Here is a 12,241-nt window from a genome sequence, read left to right as displayed (position 1 = left end):
TTACACGGGCGGCTTTGGCTACAGTATCGAGGTACGTGCTAGAAAAATAAGGAGACAATGTCGTCCCCAACATTTGATACCCATCGACCAAGTGGCATAGCTCCAAAGGACTGGGGCTGTTCAACTTATCCTTGAAACCCACCATAGAGTGTCTGCAAGCTTCATCGCGATGGATTCCACCCTCGGACCGTGATGAAACCAGTCCCATTGCAGATTGATGAGAATGAAGCGAGAATCCCTCGAGCCAAAAGCTTTGGGTCCCTCCTGCAACGAGATCCATTCTTCGTTGTCCCCAAGGAGTGAAGCAAAGGGAGAATCTGCGCCACCCATCGACTATTTCCCCATCCTTCGCCATGACTTATCGGGAAAGGGAAATGGAGAACAACTTTCAAGCTCGACACCAGGACAAATCCCACCTCGATCGGACCTAAGGCATGTATTTGATGCCTCAAGATCGGGTCGAGACCCAGAGCATGCCTTCTCCAGAGTAATACCTTGGCTAGGACCCAGTTATTCGTCTGCTTCGGGGTCTGGAGACAGACGGCTAGCTTTCCCTCTCTTTGTCAGGTCAATGAAGTCGGACGCATCAGACCGAGAAGCCTCCTAAGTTCCAAGTGACTCTTCATCCAAAAAAGAATCAGCATTGAATCCCAAAATGAAAAGAGTTCTAGCATCGCTGCCCACTACGTTTCCTGTTGAAAGGAAATGATTCCTCTCAATTAAAGTCAACTCACTCGTTGAAACCCATTGATAACAATTGTTGTTTTCGAAGTGGAAATAAGGAAATCCAAATCTGGGGTCTTCTTCAAAAGCACTTCTCCTCATTCCTTCAACGACTTCTTCACTCTCAGCTCCTTCATAGAAGTATTGGCCGCCTTGTTAAGCCGTGTCCTGGTCTCTTCGGCATCAAACGCGGCTCACAATTCTTTGGTCATCCGACCAAACTTTTTTGGATTCAAAAACTTATTTACAATATCCTCACAAGTATACCAGACAACAAAAAGACTCTTCCCCTCCATGAATGACGTCAAACCTCGAATCTGAGGGGATATCTTTTGTCGCCTATACGGTTCATCGAACGGGCGAGTAAGAATCCCCCTGACCCTTCACTGAAGCCAAAATAAAATTATGCTTTCAATTCTTCACCTTGTTTTCTAAGTCAATCAATCAAACTTTTCTATTGGAAGTGGAATTCACGTAACCATCCGGATCGACCCTAAAAAGAACACGTGCAAAAAAGTTCATGCGACCACGAAATCTTCATCCTCCGACAGTATGCAATGAAGGGCATGACCGCCGCTATACAATTCGCCTTCAGTTGGGTCAGGATGACACCGTAGTGGATCATAATGGCCCGGAGCTCGTGATGACAGATGGGGAGGCGAAATTCCTGAACAAATTGGTTGCGGTACAGAACGAGTCATCCCCCATAATCATCAGTTGCCAGATCATTTGGTCCCGAAGCCTCAAACACAATGTCGTCATCCAAGATATATCTCCTATGGAGCCTCGAAGCCTCGTCAGAAGACAGTACGAAGCGCTCTGTCGCTAGCACTGTCCCGAACACCTGGGGCGAATACTTGGAAGCCATGGAGACAATGAACAGAAGGACAAAGGAGGAAGAAACGAAGGATGTGGAAAGGAAAAAAATGAAGTCATAAGAGGGCCTCAACCCTTTATATAGGGTCAAAAAGAAATTGAAACGTTGTTAACCGTAACTCGGGAATGCAAACTCTACGTCACGTCACAGCAAAGAAAAAATATATTTTCACATAAATAAAAAGCTTGCAATATAAGCAATAAAAACATTTATTCATTCAAATAAGAAAAAATTTACAACTGGCTCGCCCGCCGCGTGCAGCATAACCAACCCACGGCTCCATAACTCCTTATAAAGACTCGACCCCCTAACTTAAACCTATTGAAACTATCTGTCTCAGCATGGAACCGAGAGACCGAGCACACCTTCCTTACGTCCGTCAGGTCCACCCACAGGTGCATAGTCTCCATCCGGATGGTCGCAGTCTCAATCCGATGATATTTGCGTCAGCCCTAAGGTCAAGAAGTTCAACCGACAGCTTTTTGGAGAGGGCATCCAACTGCACCTTCAGCTCCTTTATGCTGCCCTCTGGCTGGGACTCAGCTTCCTTCTGAGCCTCAACTTCACAAGCAAAGAAATCCGCTATCTCGTCCATGCGATGAACCACGGAGTCGGTCGACTCCCTTCGTCGATTGTTGACGAGTTCTCCATAATTTCCCGAGAAGTTGGCACTTGACCCTCAACAACTTACGACTAGTCAGAAACGTGAATCAGGCCATCTACATGATAAATAAGAATTCAAACTAGGCGAAGAACAAAATCACTCTAAATTCAATGAGTAAGTCAGAAGACTGAGCTCCTAGTACCAAGGAGTCATTCCAGCTCAGACTAGAAAAAATATACCAGGCACAGGTGGAGGGTCGCATCTCTAATGTTGTTGATCTGAGGAGAATCAGCTGCATTCGTTTCCCTGCACGGTGCACCCTCGAAAGTTCATCGGGTCTCTCTCTTGTCCACCAAGTTCGGTCAACGTTTCAGCACGAGGAACGGCTAGACCCTTGCCTGACTTCCAACAAAACAAGGGAATGTCACCAGATGAGTTGTTACCATCATCTTCATTGGGCTCGTTCAGCGACCCCACTTGAAAGCCAACTGGTTTACTCACCTCTTCTTGGCAGGCTTACTACCCTCAAAATGTTTTCCTCGTTCACCAACCACGCCACCCTCGTGATGACGGCTTTCAACGAGAATTTGCAAAGAACAGATTTTCTCAGCCGGTAGTCCGAAAACCTTCATCAGAATGTCATCAGACGTTTCACCAGAGTAGACTTTATTAGTGTTCGCCAACAGAACGCCTTCAGCAAAAAAATGACCAAAGCTTCGGACAAGAGAGAAATACAGAAGTAAGGGTAGCAACAACCTATTTATAGGGTGATAGTGCACTGAAATCCGAGTGTGCTTATTATATATTTATTATGAATAAATGAATTTAATGTAGCATTTAGTGCAATATTTAATTTTCTTGTTTTCATCGTAGCTGTCGTTTTCAAAATGCAAGAAAATTAGAGAACAAAAAATGTATGACAGGATCATAATAGCACGAATCTCGGAGAAAATATACACAACAAATAGGAGGGGCCCACGGTCAAAATATATAGAGATCCAGCCAAACGCTAGTTACTTATTGGAATAAAAGTTAATGTCAAGTCAAGAGAGAAGCATCCCAACATTCTGATAAATCACTTCCATTAGTGGTCGAGCCAAACAACATAACAGGTCGGACGAAGAATAGTTGGGTACATGCCCAAACGAAGGAGGGCTATGTATCTAGCCAAACGAAGGATGCTTTTGCGCCAGGCCGAAAGAAATACCCACCCATCACCACACGAACAAGGGAGATAGGTTGAAGACTGAGGAAAGGTCACAGATAAGTTCGATCGACAAGTCTTCACGTTATCGACATGCTATTCGGCCCGTCATGACCGAACAAATGAGCATGTCATTATTAACATATTTACATAAATTGTACAAATGACCTTAATACCCTTGAGTTTCGGGTCTTAGATGTAATTATGTACTCTAAGTATCTCCTATATCTATAAATAGGACATCATTTCATAAAGAAAAGACTCTGGATACTCTCCTTTTTATTGTTCATTTCTTATATGTACGCTCTATTCCTTGGTTGTTATTCCCGAACATTTTAGGTTTAACAATTTGGATTCCATTCAATGTGTTTTGACACAATATATAAATTTGGTAAGACAATTCATCATGTTTAGAATGGCTCGGAAGTATAAGCATGGTTTGAGATCTCACAATATCAATCATATGGTTCGTGACATCACGCTTTTGGATGACAAAAGCTTTTGCTCCAAGCTCATTTATAGTGTTGTAGAGTGCAAAAAAAATGATCTTTACATTTTCAGAGCAGAAGTCTTTTTCATGAATTTCATGCCACCTGCCAAAGATTGAACGATCATTGAAAAGAAAATATTATTTATGATAGACAAAAAAAGGAGAGATCAAATATACTTCTCAACCAGCTTCATAAGATTTGCTAGTTCTTCAGAAGAACCTCCACCGTCAAAAAAATCATCTACCACAGTGGTTAGCACACCTCCTTTGGCCCAACATAAGCGAACACTTGACAGTTCCGAGGAGAAAAGTGTAGAAGCAGCAGAGAGATAACAGTACATATGTTTCTGCCGAGAAAATCCAAGTTGATCCAGCTTGCTCTCTTTAACCCAACTTTTTGCACAAGATTATGTCATGCAGAAACCAACAAAAGTTCAAGCTTTCTTATACAAGAATTAACAAAATACACTTACCTCTCGAGATACTGAAGCTCTTTCCTACATATCAACTGGGAGCTACTGAAAGCATCCACAGCAAGCTCCTTAAGATCATTATTATTCATACTGGCACTGATGAGAGTTTCCGCATATATCATGACTTCTTTAAAAATATTTGACCATGCAAGACAAGGTTTTCCCCCTTTTTTTACTCAGAATAGAAACAAAATAAAAACTTACACAAAGGATGTCTTGAGCATCTGCAAATTATCTAAATTGCTGCATTCAATATTCCTTTTGTGCTCAAGCCTTTCCAAACTTGCATAAAAGGGAAACCTGAGAGTATAATCAACCTGAAAGAACAGAGGAACCAGTAATTTAGAGTTCACAATCAAAAAATGTCAAAAAACAAAGAAACAATTATTTAGAATTCTTGGAATATATTAGGTGTTAAATTACAGATTGGTAGTTACTTTAAGAAATACAATCCGTTAAAAAACATAAACTATGACAGAAAATACTAGCAATTCCGTACATAAGAAAATTGTGATCTGAACAAAATTAATCCTGGATTTTTATTTGATATTCTAAATTTTACAACTAATCATCTATTATCTCATTGGTACTCACCTGTCCTTTAGGAGTAGAACTCTAAAATTTCTCAAAATGAAATCAGTTAGACATCTATAAGTTTTTTTATCATCTTCAATTAAAATTTTTATCAAAAAATTTTCATTTTGTGTAAGCTGATCTTACATGCCAAATCCATTGAGCAAGCGTGAACACAGCATGTGGGATTAAATTATAAAAGCATCATGGAAGCTTGCTATAGTTTTGGACATACAATTGAAACTTAATAGATCATTTTGGAGTTCCACAATTGGAAACCAGCTACTAATGCCCCCATCACACCTTCCCTTGCCAACCTTTCCAATTCCACATTGCCTCGTATCTCTTTGTGCCCCTGTATTAACAACTGTTGAAGTGAAACTCTATCTTGCCATGCATTACCAGAGTCAAAACTTATTTCTGAGATTAAAAACGTCATGAATCGGGTCATATGTAACCTTGTTAACCTCCTGTTTTTTTTTTTTTTTCCAGTCTAAACATTCTAAATCAGATTCACAAATCATCACAATATCCCTATAAGAACCTTAATAAATCACAGAAAACAAATGTGGGAAAGTATAAATCAGCTACCTCTTGTGAAATATCAAGTGAGTTGATGGAATTAGTATTCAATTCCTCCTTGAGAAAATAAGTCACCCAGGAATTTAATTTCTTTAGAATTGGTTCATCTCGTGAGATCTGAACCTGTGACGCCTTGTATAGCTCAATAGCAGCATTTAAATCCCCAATATAACCTTGGACTGTGTTCTTGAAATGCCTCACATCAACAAATGGAGATAAAGCATCTGTAAATGATAATGGCACTCGGAAACATTGAACTAATCCAATTTAATTTAGAATTCTTAGACATCATTAGAATGTTTGATTTCCTTAAAAATAACGAATTTTACTATTTTATGATGAGTAATCCTATTTATATATATTTAAAAATTTTAATAAATTTGGCCATGTTTTTTACTGCATAGATCTCCTTAAATTTTCTTAGAAATTACTGTCTATATGAGTAAAATTTGTAGTTTAAAAAAAAAAACTACCCTTTTATTAATTTATCATTTTGCTCTTTGTAGGTTCTAAATCAGGATAGCCATTCTATAGACATGATTTGTTATTCGAAAACTACCATAATTTTTTTGAAATTATTTAGGGTAGTTATTTATTTTTATAATTAAAATATTAAATATTGAGTTACTTTAATAAAAAAAATTTTAAATATTCTTAAAAATTTTTGGAATGCTTAAATATGATGTTTAAGTTTATTTAGTTCATTCATATCATTTTATTAAATAACTAAGCATAATTTTAATAAATACTAATATGTATATGCATGCATGTATGTAATTGCAACCTCTATAAGCCAACTCAAGCAGATGAATCGAAATTATTTCTAGTTGCCTTCATAACCTAATCATCATATATAAAATTATGCAGTTTCTAAGAAAAATGCAGCTATAATTTCTTTGGAATAACTTATTATAAAAATCTTTAATCCATAATTTATAGTTCAAAAGAAAATCAAAAAAATTTGATCAAGCTCAGATGAATCATACAAATCAACAAATAAATAAAATTTATAGGCAAAAATTAAAGTATAAATCCTTATATTAAACATAATTTTAATATAATTTGAATTTAATTTAAGAATCATTGTAGCTTCTTTCAATTGGAGAAGTTTTAATTTCTTGTGGATAGACTCTCTATGTATGATCATCTCTGTGGAACAAAGTACACACGGAATAGCTCATAAGGGATAACTTACTAGAAGAGACATCATATCCATGCATACGTAAAAGACGAAATGTCATGGCACAAGTAGCAACGTTTGAATAAATTTCCTCATCTTTTTCTAGCCAACATCTGCATAATGAGACAAGTCAGGTTTTTAAAAAAGCAAAAAAGATGTCAAAGCCTAAACACAAATAGAATTTTCTATCTGATTTTCACCTATATGCTCTGTCCAGAATTCCCCTTGTATCATGAATAAAATGCAGAGAAACTCCAAGCTTCTCAAGTTTATCAATCATGGAAAGTTGTGTATGTATGTCCAGTGGGTAGGTTGTTGGAACTATAAAGCACCAAGCTTGAATTAATATATAACACCAAGAAGTACAAATGATTTATTTTAAATTTTCTAGGTAACTAAGCACCACCTGAGCAACCAAACTTCTGCAAAATAGAACACAAGTAATTAAAGGATTTATCATCTCGAATATGGCAAAGTGCAGCAGCAGTTGTTGAAGGGGAATTAAAGAGTGAACCATTTTTTCGTTGATAACTCAAAACCTCTTGCCAATCTTGTAATCCACATAGTCCTTCAGCAACAAATGCAAGGTAAGCTTTGCTTCCAGGTGAATTTTTCTCAACCTCTCTTAAGAAAAAAAAAAATAGAAATAAACATGGTTGCTAAAATAATTAAAAAAGATTCCATAATTCAATCATGATGTAATGGTCTTGATTAAAATGAAAACCAACACCGAGGACACATAAAATAACAGACTAATTCCTACTATCGGTTACGAAACAAGCTATTATTGAGTTGTTATAATAAGCTCATCTCAAGTAAGGAATTTTATATATAAATCATACTCAATGATTTCCTAGATTTGCAAGCTATCTAACCAAAAATAGGATAGAATTCGTGTAAGCCTAAAATTTCTACCCTGTTCCTTTATTTATTGTAGATTTGGATCACTCCGTTATTTAAGACCAAGTTGCCAAAACTTGGTCCTGGATTTTCTCCTAACAATATAGTTCTGGTGATTTTGGCAATCTTCTAATTACAGTGTAAGCCTTTTTAATTATAAATTTTCAAAAAGTTTATTACATTCCATATTAATTAAGGCAAAGATTTCAACGAATTTTGCCATAATTCTGGTAGTTTCTTTTATAACCATGTTAGTTTAGCACATAGTTTTTCCTTTTTAAAATTCTTTCAAATCAATAAGTGTTGTGGCAAATTCGTTTGAAGTGTCCAAAAATGCATGTTTAAGGCAGCTCCAAGCAAACAATTCAAAGCAAGTGGGGTTGTTTACTATATGTTATAACTAAACCATGTTTCAAACATTTTCTGGAATTATTCAAAAAACTCTGTGATACGCATCATCACTAAAATCAACGAACAAACCACATGAAACGGCAACAAATAGGTGAAAGAACCATAAACAAGGGCTGCTCTTACAACAATCAAAGGAAAACAAGCAAGATACACGGCTAATTTATTTTTGAGAGCTAAATCAGCTCTCCCACACCCTAGACATCGCTAGGGACTCCACATGAAGAAAAGAAAACAGCAGTCACACAAAAACATGCATAAAGAACGCAGACCTAGGTTTTTCCCTTAATAGAATCCCCTCCCAACTCTTTAAAAATTTTCCTTCCTATTTTCTTTCCAAACTCCCCTAATTTCTCCTCCTTGTATAGGTGATTATGGCCCTAGTGGACCCCAACCTTCCCATTCCTTCTTCTGCGGCTCCCCGCGTTCGCCCAGCTCCTTTTCGCCAAGACAGGCCTGTCTGTGGGTCGGTTACGCTGCCTTCAGCCGGTCTAGGGAGGACCGGCTCCCGTATATGAGTAACATTACTCCGCTCCCACAAAGACACCTCGTCCTCAAGATGAAAGGATGGAAACTGCTTATGGATCACCTCGTAAGGCTCCCATGTTACTTCATAGTTTGGTAGCTCCTTCCATCTGACCAGTACCTCCTTTGCTCCCCCTACTCTTCGAAGCACTCCCTCGATCTTTAATGGCTCCAAAATCACCTCCAGATCTTCAATCAACGTCAGCAGAAGTGTGGGTGAGGGTGTATGATCATATTAGAACCTCAAACGATAAGCCACTTTCCTGATGTGTGTCATCACCTCATATGGCTCATAATATCGTGGTGAAAGTTTCTCTCTCCTCCTTTTGGCCAATGTCTTATGTCGCAAGGGCCTCAGCTTCAAGTAGACCATGTCCCCTGGTTCAAACTACACCTCTTATGTTCATTCGCTTTCCTCTTCATGATTTGATGAGCTCTCAGTAAATGCCCCTTAAGCTCTGCTAGTACCTTGTCCTTCTCCTCTAAGTATTGATTGACGCTAGATACTGGTGTGGTGTCATGCTCATAATGTACCCAAGTGAGATGAATCCCGCCCATACAATATCTTGAAAAGAGTGGTTTGTGATGCGGTGTGGTACGACGTGTTATACAAATATTTGGCCCATACAATCCACTTGGCCCATAGCTTCAACATATCAGAAACAAAACAATGCAGGTATGTCTCCACACCCTTGGTGACCACCTTCGTCTGTCCATCGGTCAGGGGATAATATGCAATGCTCCTCTTGAGGATTGTCCCTTGCAACTTGAATAGCTCTTTCCAGAAGTGACTGAGGAACGCCTAGCCCCTATATGAAACAATTGATTATGGTACCATGTGCAAACAGACCACTTTACGAACAAACACCGCCGCGACTGAGACGACCGTCGTGCAAAGATTCTGTAAGGGAATGAAATGTGCATACTTACTCAAGTGATCTACGACCACCATGATCGATTGTGGCAATCCATCGTCACTTCTTCCAAACCTTCCCAGGTAATGCTAATGGTTGTAGTGACCCTCCTAATGTCGTGGTTAAGTGCTTGTGCCGATTTCTCCGATCGCACGACCATAAAACTCTTGCAATAATTTGGGAATAAACTCCGACGACTTGGGTAGCACGAATCGCCCATAATGGAGCAGTTGTTGTCCTCTCAATGCATATCCTGGAAAACTTTTCGGACCTTGTAGTAACGCAGCCCTTATCTTCCTAAACTCCTCATCCCTTTCGCTTTCCTGTCTCAAGACTTCCCAATCTAAGACCAATGGGACCGATAGGGTCGTCAATCGGGGCTCCTCCACCTTTCTCGATGGTGCATCAGTAGTCTTGTTCTCCAATCTTGGTCGATATTGAATCTCAAATCATACCCTAGCATGGATAGTTATCTCTAATGGTCCTCAATCACCATTCGTTGTTCCAGCATATATTTTAAGCTCCTCTGATCTATCCTGACCAAAAAATATTGTCCAAACAGATAGGGCTGTCACTTTTGAATGACCAAGACAATTGCCAATAATTCACGTTCGTTTACTAACTTTAGCCTTGCTCTACCTATAAAAACCTGGTTGAAGTAGCCAATCAGTCGCTAATCATGCATGAGCACTGCTCCCAATCCATATCCTGACACATCTGTCTCCACTACAAACGGTTTACTGAAATCAGTAACTGTTAATACCGGTACGCTAGTCATGACCCTCTTCAGGTATTCAAATGTCTGTGTTGTTGCTTCCCCCAAATTTAAATTGTCTTTCTTCAACTTCTTTGTCAATGGCCAAGCTATCATGTCAAATCCTCTCACGAACTTCCGGTAGTAGCCTGTGAGCCCCAAAAATCCTCTTAATTCTTTCAGATTCCTTAGTACAAGCCATTCAACCATAGCCTCAATCTTGGACTAATCTATTGTTACCCCCATTCTGCTCACCACATGTCGTAGGTACTCCACCTGTACTAGTGCAAAAGAATATTTTTTTCATGTTAGCATACAACTGGTGCTCCCTCAACTTCCTCGGGACTGCCCTCAGGTGCCCAACATGTTTTGTCTCTGTATGATTGTAGATTAAAATATCATCAAAGAAAATCATGACAAATTTTTGGAGATAAGGTTGAAAAACCCTATTGATGAAGGATTGAAATGTCGTCGGGGTGTTGGTGAGACCAAACGACATCACTAAGAAATCATAATGCCCTTCATGTGTTCTGAATGTTGTCTTGTGCTCATCCGTCTGATTCATCCTGATTTGGTGGTACTCTGACTTAAGATCAATTTTTGAGAAAATGACTACCCCATAAAGCTCATTTAGTAACTCATCAAACACATGAATAGGAAACTTATCCAATATTATTTTCTTGTTTAAACCTCAGTAGTCCACGCAGAATCTCTAGCTACCATCTTTTTTCTTCACCAAAAAAACGGGACTGAAAAAAAAGACTCACACTAAACCTGATAATCACAACCTCGAGCATCTCTCAGATCAATTTATCTATCTCATCCTTCTGATTCTAGGGGTACATGTATGGTCTGACGCTGACGGGAGGAACACCTTCCTTCAATGCAATAGCGTGTCTGTGCACCCTCCAAAGAGGTAACTCATTAGGCTGCTGGAAAACATCAGTAAACTGTTGTAGAAGCTATTGGACCCCTTCCGGAAACTCTGCCAACTCTAAATCTCGAACCTCCTCGATGCTCTGCAATTCCATAATGCTCTGGAATCCCACCAAGTAACCCGGTCTTACTCCCTAAATCGACTTGACCATGATTTTGAGCGAAACATGATTTTGCATAAGCTAGCATCTCCTCTTAGCACCACCTTCTTATCCTCCACTTTGAACTCCATCGCCAAGGACTTCCAATCCACCTTCATTCCTCCCAATGTTCGCAGCCACTTCATCCCAGAATCACATTTATGCTACCCAAATCTAAAGAAAGTCTTCCACCACTTGTAGGCCATGTAGTCTCAGAGCCAAACCCTTGCAAAATCCCTGACTTTTCTCCACCTTCCCTCTCCCCATCATGACACAAAAGCTCCCCGTAGTCACCAGCTTCAACCCGAGCTTCTCCACAACCTAATTTGAGATAAAGTTATGTGTGGCCCCGTTATCCACCAACACCACAATCGATTATACCTTGATTTATCCCCTCACCATCATAATGTGATTCGGGGTAAATCCCACCACCGAATTGAGGGACACCTCTGCCACATCAAATGCAGATGCTCCTCCTCCGCTGCTTCCTCTTATGATTACTCATTTTTTGTATCCTCCTAAACTAAAAGAACCTGAAGGGCGCGCTCCTTGCAACAGTGTCATGGGGCATATTTCTCATCATAGTTGTAACACAATCATTTGACTCTTTTGTCCTGCACTTCTACATCTGTGAGGCGCTTGAAATTACCCCCGGGTGGAGGTCCTATACTCTTCTCCTTCTGTATCTCTTTCTGAAATGACACCGTCTGGGTCCTTGATGTCATTGCTATCAAAGTGCTCTTGTAGGATCCCCCGGTGTTGTCTCTTTCTCCGGTTATCTTCACCTATTTCTTATCCTCCATCATCTGAGCAAGCTCCATCATTTCCCTCAATCCACACAGTCTCAAGGGGCTGATGGCTGCTCTTATGTCGTGCTTTAGGCTTTTCAAGAAGTTCCCTTCCAGTCCTGCAGCAGAAATCCCCCTCAACCTCGCTGATAAGAGCTTGAAATTCTCTC

General features: G+C 39.5%; 1 protein-coding gene across 10 annotated transcripts in view; it reads right to left on the bottom strand.

Annotated features, from left to right (window-relative positions):
* LOC110024106 (ent-kaur-16-ene synthase, chloroplastic-like) overlaps positions 1 to 12,241 on the bottom strand; it is a 46,258-nt gene that overhangs the window by 16,910 nt on the left and 17,107 nt on the right. For all 10 annotated transcript variants that reach the window (XM_020723866.1, XM_020723876.1, XM_020723867.1 and 7 more), the window contains 8 exons: positions 7,113 to 7,330; positions 6,907 to 7,027; positions 6,722 to 6,819; positions 5,536 to 5,750; positions 4,576 to 4,688; positions 4,372 to 4,467; positions 4,076 to 4,291; positions 3,860 to 4,001 (listed from right to left, as the gene is read on the bottom strand). In XM_020723866.1, the coding sequence (XP_020579525.1) occupies positions 3,860 to 4,001; positions 4,076 to 4,291; positions 4,372 to 4,467; positions 4,576 to 4,688; positions 5,536 to 5,750; positions 6,722 to 6,819; positions 6,907 to 7,027; positions 7,113 to 7,330 (1,219 nt within the window). The remainder of the gene's footprint in view (positions 1 to 3,859; positions 4,002 to 4,075; positions 4,292 to 4,371; positions 4,468 to 4,575; positions 4,689 to 5,535; positions 5,751 to 6,721; positions 6,820 to 6,906; positions 7,028 to 7,112; positions 7,331 to 12,241) is intronic.

Source organism: Phalaenopsis equestris, unplaced genomic scaffold, assembly GCF_001263595.1.
Source record: "Phalaenopsis equestris unplaced genomic scaffold, ASM126359v1 Scaffold000247, whole genome shotgun sequence".
Lineage (NCBI taxonomy): Eukaryota > Viridiplantae > Streptophyta > Magnoliopsida > Asparagales > Orchidaceae > Phalaenopsis > Phalaenopsis equestris.
Note: the sequence above shows the minus strand (reverse complement) of the source record. Positions and strands in the feature narration are given on the sequence as shown.